Genomic DNA, 13,382 nt, shown 5'->3' with positions numbered 1-13,382 from the left:
GATACATTGGTCAAGTTCAAGAGATTGCTAGATAAGCATATGGAGAAATTTAAAATAGAGGGATATGTGGGAGGAAGGGGGTTAGATAGTCTTAGGCGTGGTTTAAAGGTCGGCACAACATGGTGGGCCAAAGGGCCTGTATTGTTCTATGGTTCTACAATGTTCCTAATTGGGTTTGAAGAAGATTGCCATCCTGTAATTGGAAACCCTTTTCAGGCAATACAAGATTTTGCTTGAACCTTTTGATCTTGGCATTTTTGATACTCATGCTATGTATCATGCTAAGGTCTCGTTAACCAAGTCATACGGTTTTTCCCCCAACCACACCTCATTGTACACCTTTAATACACCTAGACTGAATATACAAGAAATTGGCCTGCCCCTTCCAAAGAATATACACACCATATCGATAAGAAGTCAGGAAGACCCATACTCAACGATTTAGGAACAGCTTCTTCCCCTCTGCCATCAGATTTCTGAATGGTCCATGAACACTACTTCATTATTCCTTTTTGTTTTGCACTATTTATTTTGTAATTTATAGTAATTTTATGTCTTTTCACTTTACTGCTGCCACAAAACAACAAATTTCACGACATACAAGTCAGTGATAATAAACCTGATTATGAAGAGGGAGTACAACACACATACAAAGTAAATTTAGTAAGAAAATAATGCACATAAACAATTTCTAATGCTGCATTGTGCTCTCAAGTGTAAAAAAAACTTATCCAAATTTCAAAACGTTAAACAGGATAATAAAATAACCTTAAGCACATCTTAATGATGCAGCACTGGTGTACACTAATATTTATATATCAGCCACAGTTACACTAAGAAGAATAGCATCTTTGAAAATATTTTAAGGTTATTTCAGATACAGAATAAGTTCCAAAATGGATCAAAGAAGCAAAAAAAAGTCATATCTAAAAGGGGCTGTTCTATTCATTTGTGAAAGCAAAGTTTTAAAAAATGAAACAAATTCCTATTATATCAAAACTGTACAGCAGTTACTTATAAACACCAGATCACCCAGATACTAAACTTCAAAAAAAGTGCATGTGCTTTGGGGGGGGGGGGGGGCGCGCGGTGAGCAATTCACCATATTCTCAATTTACAACCTAGCTATAAAGAGTAATTATCAGAAGCTTAGTAATTCATGATATTATCCTCTACCACACTACCTCTATGAGCACTTAGCAGGACTACAAAATTTAACATTTGTTTGAAGCTATAGACCCGATTTCAAGAAACAAGCATATTTGCTTTGGGTTATTTAGACAAACTTTTCAGATGAAAAATGTGTGGATCAAAACCCAAATCCTAGGTGATGAAATAAACATACTTTAATAATTTAATCTGTAAGTCTCTGCACAAGCGAAATGGGAATCTCCTTGTTAAAAAAATGCAATCAAAACAAACTTCTGCTTTCAAGGATGAAATTAACTGGTTCAATAACCCACACTTTGCATTTCAAACAGTCACCTAGAAATAATATTTATTAATTTTTCATTGTGCACCATATGGCAAACCTGTGCTATTTTCGGGTAATCAGTCATTGAAAAGCAAAAGCGCTAAACTCATACTGTTTTAACAAACTATCAAATTCGACAAGTGGACAGCTCAAGTGCCCAAGGAATATTAAACTCATGTTCCTGAAAACATAACAAGTTTGAATTCATAACACGAGAAAATCATGTTCTAATAGGTGCTGCTGAATTCTTGCTTCAGACTATTAACTTTTTAAGCATGATAACCAATTAATCCCTTATTAAAACAATGCACAAAATGTAAACAACTGAATCTTCACCTTATTGCCAAACATGTTTTCTTCGCCAAAAAAATTATCCCATGGATAAACGGAAAAATTTTGTGTAAAGAACGATGTGAAATTAAATTTATGTTATCTATAGATCAGTTCTTAAAGATACAAAACATGCATTGTCGTTACCTTAATAAGGGACACACAGCTTGTCAGAATAAAATTATTTACTTGGGTATACCATCGAACTTCTTGGCATAAAGCTTTTTTGTCAAACATTTCACATTATAAAAATAAAAAAAAAACAATTATATGGACAAAAAAAGTTTCTCCCTCAAATTGTCTTTAGTTTCCTGTCAATCACAGAAATAGAATAAGACTGGTCCAACAGAGTGCAACATGAAATAAAAATGATGAGATAGATTTTCAAAACAACATTTACAAAAGAAATACTTTAAGATAAATATATTTTTAGGATACACATTTAGAGTGTAAAGTTGTTCTTTAAACTAGTAAGTGCAGGAATTCTATTTGGTCATAATCAATAAACCTTTCTAATCAGATTAACCTGTTGAAAATTTTCACATACAATCCTCATGCTAACACTTTTGTTTAGGATGCTTTTAAAACTGGACAATACCGAGAAAAGCATGTCCAAATATAATAAATAAAAATTACAACTGGAAATTTTGTTTGGACCTGAATTAGATGTGCAATCTTTGTTCAAGGCTGTAATGCACATCCCATCTGCCAAGATGCTATATTAATCCCACTGTATCATAGATTGGATTCTTTGTAATAAAGTAACCAATTTTTGCCAGAGTAAATTATAACCTAATATTTTAAAACTACTGCCTAGTGGAATCATTAATACTGAAATTGTGCTGTTAAAAGAAAGTAGTGAACCACAGCTGCCATTTCATAATGGAGGGAAGAGAAACCAGATTAGTCAATAGATAAAATCTATGCTAAAGTTGGAGTAGAACAGAATGTCAGAATGAGGATCTGATAATTCAATCTGTTCACTTTGTTCAAATGTTGATTTAAGTTAAATCTTGTAAAAAGATAGTGATCTACTCTCAAATCTTGGCCTAAAAGAAAAAGGGGCACAGAAAATTACTACTGAGCCATGCCCTATACCTTAATCAGTGAAGGACCAGACAACAAATTGCTCATGTGTCTTTTGTCACACAACATATGCATCTTAACATATGCAAATTAACTGGCTTCAATCACTGATTGCAGAAAAGAAATCTTCAAAAAGTAAATCTCATACTTAAGTCAGATTTTCAAAGCAGGGTACCTCTACTTTATTACAATTGTATCTTGGACCAGTGCAAATTTATATCCTTGGAAGAAATAGTAACAAGTACCAATGGGCACAAAATTGTACTAATCATCTACATTTCCACAACTATGAAAAAACAGCAAACCAAATACAAGGATTGTGAATTATCTGTGCTGCAAGAACCATTCCTTGACATTTATTTACATGTGCAAGCATTGACATGATGCCCGTATTCAAACTTTTAGTTCTCAAACCTCAACCAGCAGTCTACATCTTTTGAAATTGTATACTACCTAAATGATTAATGCTGGCAGCAATAAAGAGAAATAAATGATCAGGGCAAGTTTAATGGGATGAATATGATTTTGTTGCACCAAAAGATTTCTCCTTCAATAAAAAAACAAATCACATTGCCTGCTGCAAGTAATTTTGGTGATAACGCTATTCTGATTCTGATTGTTTTCCAGATTTTTTTTTTGTGTGCAAACTGTTTCTTCAGTTCATACTTCTCTTGAGTCTGAACTTGATATATTAACTGAATTATGCTGCAAGCTAACTCCAGAAGTAAAAAAAAAGCTGAGGAAGGCTTTGTTTTTAAAAAGGGGAAAAAAGAACTGGCTGGTGGAACCTAGTTAATAATCTTGCTCTGGAAAGAATGGCAGTTATATTGCCCAGAACATTGCACCCAAGTGACGAATTAATTTTAAGTAAGCTGAACAAGCAAATGATTTTTGGTTCTAATGTATGCAGCACACTAAACACATTTCTTTGAAACATCTTAAACGTACAAAGACAATAGAATGGGTTCTATAATAAACCTCTATGCCATGACTCCCCAATGGACTTATTATTTACCAACTATGTAAAGTTCTGCTGCTAGGATATTTCCTATTGTTGACTTGCTGATTTTCTTATAGATGCAGTATAATTCTATATCAATCATAGCTTTCTCAGCTTTATAATCCCAGCAAATATCCAATTTTTACAAGAGTATTTTAAAATATGATGCTTGAAACCTCTTGTACATTAAGGATTGCCATAAAATTAAAAGTGGTTCAGTGGACCTAGTCTCTGGTCTCATTTGTTATAATGAAAAACTGAGCAGCAGAAAATTATGTCCATAACAGCAAGGTCAATCATCTCTCAATTAAACCACAGCGAGGAAAGATCACAACTGTGTATAACTGATGTATCATTAACTGGATAAAGTGGAAAAGTTATTATTTGATGGCAGTTCTAGGTAGGCAGTCCATCAGTTTACTTCCATTAATATTCTACTAGCTTGAATTGTAAAAAAAAATCAGCAGTATTAAACATCACAATAGAAAGGACAAAGTCACAGCAAAGGATGCAAGTATTTAAGATGGAAGAGTCCGGTGGTGCAAATTTGCTCAAATTTCCCTAACCCCTATTTGAATGTTTATATACATATCATTATTATACACGCAAGAATATAATCTTCATATTTAACATTTTGTATGGTTCACAACTGCTGCTTTGTAGAAAGTGTACTGTATGCGAGTACATGCTTCCCTATTCACCAAATACAACCTTTTGCTAGTAAGAACTAATCAGCCACCTGAGCATGTTCTTACTAGCACAGCTTACCAGCATAGGTGTGTATTTATTGTTGTGTTTAGAGGTGGTCCTTTCTTTCTCATCCCACCACAAACCCCCCTCCCTCCCATAAGCTTGTAAGTCCCAGCAGCCCTGGGAGAAGTGCGCGTGCGTGGGGTCAGTAGTCCTCTCTGAGAACATGCTTACAGTTGAAAGCCCTCCATCTGAGCTTCATGCGGTTGAAAGATGTATTGCTGTTGATTAAGATCAACTTGTGGGACAATGGTGGTATCTTCCTCCTCTTCTGTACCAAAATAATGTTCTATTAGATCAAATGCTTTTTGATAAACATCCTGGTTTTCATGGCTTTGCAGAAATTCTATCTTGTCCAAGCCTGTATGAGTAAAATTAAAGATTTTGTTTTAAGAATAATTGAATGTTGGGTACAATTGAGAAGGATTTTGAAATAAACGAGGGATAGAGCACGAGGTTGAATTCAATGTCAAATCAGGTGCAATAAAAATACTAAGAAAAAGAAACAGATAAATAGACAGGATAATAGGGAGTGAAAGATAAAGGAAAAAATAAAAATTCCCCACTAATTTTTATTTTAGTGGGGAAAATACTTTAATGATTTACCTTCTGGGCAAGGAAAGATGATTGTTAGTCATTAGGAAGGGTACTTATGCAGTTAAGAAATATTCTTAACACAAAAAAAAAATCAACAGGTCAGTTGAAAGCTTGCAAAGCTAACAGTCAAACATCACAAATCAGCCAGCAATTTATGGTAATTCCAGTTCACAGGGCATCTGGTCATGCCACAACAGGGCTGGCTGATTTTATCTCCCCCAGCAAAGGAGAGGCCATCAGAAGTATTTTTCAAGCAATGGCTACCAGGCTATCATAAATTTCTTTGAGCAATGTAATAATCTTCCTTATACTTTCAGGGAATGGTTACTTACTATCCACTTACAATTCAATTTCAAGGCGATGTACAGAATAAAGAGAGTATGTGTGTAAAAATAATAAATTTTGTAAAAACCAAATAATCTAGCCAGTGTGCAACTTATCAGTTAAGTGTGCATACAATATCCTTGATAATTTTGCCTCCAACTCACCATAGGCTTCCTCTATTAGTGCACAATAAGGATTTATCCCTGTTCCATTCTGTTTGGCTTCCTGTTCGCCAAGTCGAAGGATATTTTCCAAACCATTCAAAGACACCTGAACGATTTTTGCATCCATAACGGTCAGCAGGTCACATAATGGTTTAATGCAGCCCAACTCCACTATATATCTGAACAAGGTTTATAGAAGAAATACAAGTCAAACCCTAATACCAGACTAGGGGACTTCAAAAAAAAAAGTACGGATAATGATTTACAGGTCTGAGTTAAATCACTTAATTCTACAACAGTAACATGCTGATTTTGGAACATCAATTTTAATGAGGCTCAAATCCATTGACAGCAATGTTACAGTGATTGTCTTATTCTGTTTCTAGTTCAAAATCCAGAATTAGTGCTGTTGCTGCTCAGTGAATGACACTTGGAAGAAGCAATGTGGAGGAATATTTATCAGTCAAGGGACAACAGTAGTTGGTAATTTAGAGTTTTTCTTTCCACTGTTTGACCTTCACTGGGTCCTAGACTTCCTTTATGGGGTTTGGGATCAAGCTCTCTACAGCACTACTGGTTAGTGGGTTACTAATCGACCAGATATTACTCGGTTTCCTTTGCCAGAGACAAGGCTTGACTTGCAGTATTTCCAGCATATTTTGGTTTCTTCCAGAATTATTAATCTGGTAATTTAACCTTGTTGAATTTTTCCCACAGCTCATCACTTTATTCATTATTTTTGGGATTTTACTACATGAAAAATTTTACTATCTAACAGTTGCAACCTTAAATTGAAAGTACTTCATTGCTAGTGAAATTCCATTCAAATGTAAATACAAATCTTTTATAATGGGATAGTAAGTGTGTGGCACAATCTCTAGATTACTCGAAGAACAATAACAATTGCAAGACATTTATTTGATCTGACAGGTACAAGTAAAATCACCTTTACCAATATGTAGCTTACTCCTGGCAGGCATTGGTCTTTTAAAAAGGTTGATTGATTACAAGTAGGAATAGTAATCTTGCCATGATTTCTAGTTTGTGTGCATGGAGAAGTTGCAAATTGGTTTATAAAAGGTGCTAAAGGGACTAGTAAGTTGAAGCAAAATGAAACTTAAGTATAAGCTTTAGTGCTCCAAGCAACAAAATAACTATTAAATTTGAGATCTGTACTAAATGAACAGGTCTTCCTCTTAAATCTTCTTACTGCAAGATCATAGCTTAAGACAATATTCAGTAACCAGGCAGCATAGAATAGATTAGACTGTTAATTTATTTACCATGCCAGTGGTGTAGATGGACTTTGTTCAATCCCAATGCAAATTTAACAAAGCTTACTAAACAAAATGGCTTACTGAACATAGATGTTGAGGAGGTGGGGCAGAAGGAGGGGAAGAGAGAGAGAAGGGCTGTACTCCAGAAGATCACCAAGGAACAATGCCATAATTTCAAGGCTTTGTTTTATTAAAGAGAAAAGAAAGCTGGTGATTGTCACAGCTCTCTCAAACATGGAGAGCTGTGACAATCACAGGGCAAAGAGCAGATCATACAAAAACTGGGCAGTGTCTTGAGAATCGATGGGGAAAACATCTGAAGGCCAGATGCACCTATAAATATCAGATTGTGTATCTGTACAAAACTAAAAAGTTGGTGCAGAGAAAAATCTTACTTGATCTGTTCAGGAGTTCCACCAGATGTTGCATTGGTAATAGCCCATGCTGCTTCTTTCCTTGTACGGAATTCTGCTGTCTGTAGGATGCTTATTAGGACTGGAAAGATGTTGGCATCTATTGCCGCCTATAGATGTTGCAGATAATGCACAAAATGTTTAAAAGATACCATACAACTGGGAATCAGTACAATTATACACTTAATTTTTTACTTTTTGAAATCCAGAGACACCACTGTGTAAATAATGCCATGGAATCCAGCTAAAGTATTCAGATGATAACAGGCATAAATAAACACAGATAAAACAGTATCACAAATTTAGTAATTGATAATCAGACAAAAAACTGAAGCATACTTGTATCTGTGCTCTGTTGCCTGCTGTAATATTTGAGATAGTCCAACATGCTTCCTTTTTGATTGATTCTTTTGGACTGCTCAGTAAGTGCAATAAACTCTGCAAAGCTGAACAATTTAAAATTACCTGGAAAAAATATAAATTGAAGAGTAAAATCAAATAAGTCATGTTAAGGCAAGTTTAAAATGTGTGTGGATTTTAAAAGCAATAGTGAATTTGGGAGACAATTCCTAATCTTAATCCAAAAGATACTAGGACCATGTGATGGAAGAACTCACTTCAGGAAGTCATGTTTTGCAAAGAGAGAAATATAACTTCAGCCTGGTACTGTACTGCTGGGTTTGATGTTCATGCGGTCCACAGAATCTTCTGGATGTTTGATTTTCCAAAGAATTTACCAACTGCTCCTCAAATGGCCCTCCTTTCCCATTCTCACCCCATTACCAGTATTGCTCTTTAAACCACTATCCCCTCCATTTTCTATTTCTTCAATCTCCAAAATATAAATCTTTTTACAGACACATTTTTGTCCATTTCCAAAGCAGTCTCCCTCTATAAGCACCATACTGGGTTTGTCTATCTGCACAAGGAATGGTATGGAAAAAAGTTTCTTGCTATGTTAATAACATTCTATTGATTATATGTACAGACACTCTTGCTTCATATTCCACCATTCCCCTTTGGTACCCTTCTATACTTCCAGCTTAACTTCATAACATGTCCTCATTAAACCTTCTGTTTTTACCTTCTATCACTTACCTGAGTCTGTATGTCATCACCTGTAACAATGTTTCCTACTGCACGCAAAGCTGGTGAGATCACCTTATAGTCACAGTGCCTGACAGAAAAGCATAGAGAAAATGTACTTAGAACAAAAATCACAGATGAAGGGTTAAGGCACTGACTTGTTTTGAAGTATCTCCTAAAGCACTAAAAGTATGTTTCTACCATACCTCTGTAGCTTTTCTTAGGCACAGACCATGGGGAGAAAAAGAATTGGGGGAAAATATTGCAATAAATTTAAATATTGTACATGTAGATAGGGGACCGGAAATGAACAAAGTTTAATACTGAAACAATTTTTCAGTATTATATACAACAAAATACTAGTTATAGAAGTTAGAAAGGATACAAGCCCACAAGCAACTGCTGGGTTTACTCAGCAGAAATATTGGTAAGTATTGGGATTCCCAATGATGTGACAGATCTCACCGAGATTCCCCAGCATTTACAGATCTGGTACATGATCTGGTGCAACTCTATTCATTTGAATGGGGATTGTAAGGCTGTAGTAAACAATAATACAAGAAACATCTTAAAAAAAAAATTTCAAATGAAACAAAAAAAATTGAGAGCATAATAAATGTATAATTTTTCTGAACGTCAGAGACATGACCCAAAGACATGCTTGGTTAATTTGCTAATGCAAATTACACCTTTTATGGGTGGATGGTGGAAGAATCAGGGTGGAGTTGATGGGCATTGAGTGAGTAGGTTACAGGGAAATAAATTGGGAAATGGGACTGTTGTGAGCCAGCATGGACTTGATGGGTCAAATGGGCTCCTTCTATGCCACAAGAAGAAAATATGAAATCATTATAAAAGATTTACTGAGACATGAGATTCTGCAGATGCTGGAATCTGGAGCAACACACAAAATTCTGGAGAAACTCAGCAGATCAGGCAGTATCTATGGAGGGAAATAAACAGTCAACGTTTCGGGTTGAGATCCTTCATCAGGACTGGAAAGGAAGAGGGCAGAAGCCAGAATAAGAAGCTCGGGGGAGGAGCACACGCTGTAAGGTGGTAGACAAGTCCAGGTGAGGGGGAAGGTAGGTGGGTGGGGGAGGAGGGAGATGCAAGAAGTTGAGAGGTGAAAGCTGAAGAGGCAAAGGGCTGAAGAAGACTTATTCTACAGCCCTTTACCTCTTCTACCTATCACCTCTGAGCTTCTTACAACTCCCCCCTTTCCCACACCACCCCCCCCCCCCCCCCCCACCACCTTAACCTGGACTCACCTATCATTTTACAGCATGTGCTCCTCTCCATCCCCCGACCTTCTAATTCTGGCTTCTGCCCTCTTCTTTTCCAGTCCTGATGAAGGGTCTCGACCCAAAACGTCAACTGTTTATTTCCCTCCATAGTTGCTGCCTGGCCTGCTGAGTTCCGCCAGCACTTCTTGTGTGTGTTGCTAAAAGATTTACTGGTCAGATCTTATTATTTAGAATAAACGTGAAAAGCAGGTGATTTGTCTACTCTCCATAAAAGTGGCTGCCGTTCAAAAAACTAATTCATTGAATGCAAAGTTATTTTGGGACAACTTGCAAGGAGTGCCAAGGCACTTTGTTAATGAAAGTTTTTTCCACATGCTTAATTACAAAGTTAAGTCAACCTCCATCAGTAAGTGTACAATTAAAATGGATCTGATCTGTGAACCTGCCATTTTGATATGGACCTAAAAGCAATATTACTTAGTTTCAAGCATAAAACAAACTGCTAGAGGAAGTCGGTGGTTCAGGCAACGTCTGTAGAGGCAGAGGGATGGTTGAAGTTTTGGGACGAGACCCTGCATCAGGACCTCTGCCTCCACACTTGCTGCCTGACCCAATGAGTTCCTCCAGTAGTTTGTTTTTTGCTCCAGATTACAGCATCTACAGTCTCACGTCTCCATATTTAAAGTTTTGTTTTTTTTTGAGCAGTTGATCAACCTTAACGCAGCAATTTTGTTTGACTCATTTTCAGTTCTGTAGTTTAATATGTGCCAAACGTTACTGTATTCAGCTCCTGACACGAAAAGCAGCCATTTATGAGTATGCCAGCATTGTCTGCTGAACTGCAACTCAGCATACAACCACCATAAAACAAAACTGGAGAATCAGGAGGAGGCAGGTTTCTATACAGTCTATTTAGTTTTCAATTGGAGTACAAAATATTCACAACTGAGGAAAGCTATATACATATGCAATATACATAAGAAAAACATTCCTCGTCATACACCAAGTAATCCAAATTAAGATATTTATAAAGTTGCTCACATCAGTAGTTCCACTAATCTTCTGCAAACCCCCGAGTCTATTACTGCTTGAATTTTATCATTGGGCCCATCAGACAAATATGACAAAGCCCAGCAGGCATCAGCCAATACATCTATATCGTTGAGGAATAGCAGCCAGGATACAACGCTGAGACATGGGGATACCTGGATTAAAAAAATGAAAAATATAACAAGCTATGGCTCCTGGGGCAAACAGTTGCCTTTGTTAACAATTCATTGAAATGACTTTAGCAAAGCATACTACATTGCCTACTTTTGTATTGAACATTTAGGTAGACCTACTCCAGTCCACCATTTAGTTATTAGGTAAAGGGTAAATGCACAATTTTTTCCAGCAATCTATGCAAACAAATCTCTCAGATACTTAGCCAAGTTTAAAATATTTTATCTGTTCTAATATATATTCCATTAAAACTCAAGTAATTTTAGTGATTTGTTACTTGGCAACATAATGTTGATTTTGTTTTACAGAAACATTTTATAGTACATGTCAAAAAAGGATAATGGCCAGGAAATAAAGTATTTTTCACTCATAAATGGTAAATACATGAAATTCATTAATTTTCTTTCCTCTTCATTTAACTGTGAGAATTATATTTTGAAATCTGCCAAAAACAGATCCCATACTCCTGATATTCGAGATCTCTAGGTTATTGATTCCAAAATCAAATATTAGTTTTGAACTTTCTTCTTATAGTGGTTTGTCCAAGTTCCCTCAGCGGTATAGTTATTTGGTTACCAAATCTCCACTCCCCCCCCCCCCCTCCCCTTTTGCAAAGGGCTCAGTTGACTCACCTAAATGCTTTACTTTCCCCATTGTGAAAGCCTGGATTTCATTCAGTGCCCCAATGACCACCCTGCTTTTCCCACCACTTGTGCACTAAACACTGAAATATGGGAGGAAAAGGGTCAATTCTCAGCTGACACATTCCCTGCCTCCTGGATATCAGCAACACCAAGCCATCTGAAAATCTTTATGCTTTTAAACTATTTCAAATTCCATCTGATAATTCTACTTTCCCATTCAGCAACACTAAAAGATTTGCAGACAATCTACAGATATCTATCAATCATTGGCTGAACTGATTCCTAAACTGTTGTTTTACTAACTGTTTTCAAGATATGTCCAAGTTCATTGGTTCAACAATTCATCACATGGAAAAATGTTAGAATGAACTGGTTACCTCTTAGCACAGTCAACGTTACACCAATAATCTATTTCACATTTCATTCTTTGAGAAAGTACTCATATACCCATATTTTCTATACTTCCAGAATTTTCTTAAAACTAGTTTCAAAAAGGTACTCAGAATTGTTATCAAATGTCAACAATTACAACCATCACAATTTATGGAATGGAAACTTGTTTTCTATTGCATATTCCACATACTTAAGGAAAAGAGCACGATTGAAAGAAATTGCTTTGATACAGGAGGGACAATACCTTTGAAAAGTCTGGAGGAGGATTCTTCCCTCTGCACAAATTTGATAATGCCCAAACAGCATTTCTTGTCATTGTCAACCGGTTGGGTTTTGACAGCAATCTGAATGTTTAAAAACAAAGAAACTCAGATTAACAGATTGAAATACCTCAAAGAAGCCGCCATCCAGAAACCTGGATTGCCGAATGGTTTTAGAGCATTCTAAATGCACTTGTGTAACCCGTTTGCCCTGTTAGACTGTGATTCTATTGTTTCTTTTCATCTCCACTTGGGGTGGACATGGGAGTGAGGGGGAGGGACAGAGGACAGAACTCAGCCTAGTTGCAATTGCAGCATCCCATATAGTGACAAAAAAACATGCCAACCTTCTCTGGCTTGGTTTACACAGGCAAAATGCTCAAAACAAAAATGCTTAAAACAAAAATTTATCAAATAATGACTCCCCAAAAGACACCTGTGAAACAGAATTCATCAAGTACATGAAGCTGGAAAAACACAGAAAAAAATCCTAATTAGCTAATTTACATCCACATGCAAATTTAAGTTTTACTGAAATTCAGACAAATTCTAAAAGTTTAATACAAATATTTCGTTAATCTTAGAGTGCTTGAAAAACGTTTGATTTCTCTTTTCAATAAAATTCTAACTTAGCTGTGAATTTTCACATAAAGTCAAATTACTTACTGAATGAGAGGAGGAAGTATATTACAATCTAACACATAATCTCTACACATGGTGCTGTCCCCTGCAATGTTCCCCAGGGCCCAGATTGCCTGCAATTGAAAATGTAAACAAAGAGCCATAAAACATCTTGGTGTGCCATCTGATTCCTCTACACAGGATGTAGAACAATTTTGAATAAACAAGTACTCAGTGATTTGACAAGGCTTACTCAGACTTTGACAAGGTGCCACACATGAGGCTGCTAAACAAAACAGGGGCCCATGGTATTTAAGGAAAAGGTACTAGCATGGATAGAAGATTGGCTGACTGGCAGAAGGCAAAGAGAGGGAATAAAGGGGGCCTTTTCTAGTTGGCTGCCAGTGATTAGTGGTGTTCCGCAGGGGTCGGTGTTGGGTCCACCACTTTTCACGTTAATGGTCTGCATGACGGAATTGACGGCTTTGTGGC

At 36.4% G+C, this 13,382-nt stretch overlaps 1 protein-coding gene across 1 annotated transcript in view; it reads right to left on the bottom strand.

The window, feature by feature from the left end:
- Nucleotides 1–424: 424 nt before the first annotated feature.
- LOC127569213 (importin subunit alpha-5) overlaps nt 425–13,382 on the bottom strand; it is a 32,055-nt gene continuing 19,097 nt past the window's right edge. The window contains exons 7-14 of the mRNA XM_052013625.1: nt 12,936–13,024; nt 12,254–12,353; nt 10,790–10,953; nt 8,514–8,592; nt 7,755–7,880; nt 7,398–7,525; nt 5,726–5,904; nt 425–5,001 (exon numbers count right to left, since the gene is read on the bottom strand). Of these exons, the coding sequence (XP_051869585.1) occupies nt 4,811–5,001; nt 5,726–5,904; nt 7,398–7,525; nt 7,755–7,880; nt 8,514–8,592; nt 10,790–10,953; nt 12,254–12,353; nt 12,936–13,024 (1,056 nt within the window). The 3' untranslated portion in view covers nt 425–4,810. The remainder of the gene's footprint in view (nt 5,002–5,725; nt 5,905–7,397; nt 7,526–7,754; nt 7,881–8,513; nt 8,593–10,789; nt 10,954–12,253; nt 12,354–12,935; nt 13,025–13,382) is intronic.

The sequence above is a fragment of the Pristis pectinata genome, chromosome 4 (genome assembly GCF_009764475.1).
Source record: "Pristis pectinata isolate sPriPec2 chromosome 4, sPriPec2.1.pri, whole genome shotgun sequence".
NCBI classification, from domain to species: Eukaryota; Metazoa; Chordata; class Chondrichthyes; order Rhinopristiformes; family Pristidae; genus Pristis; species Pristis pectinata.
Note: the sequence above shows the minus strand (reverse complement) of the source record. Positions and strands in the feature narration are given on the sequence as shown.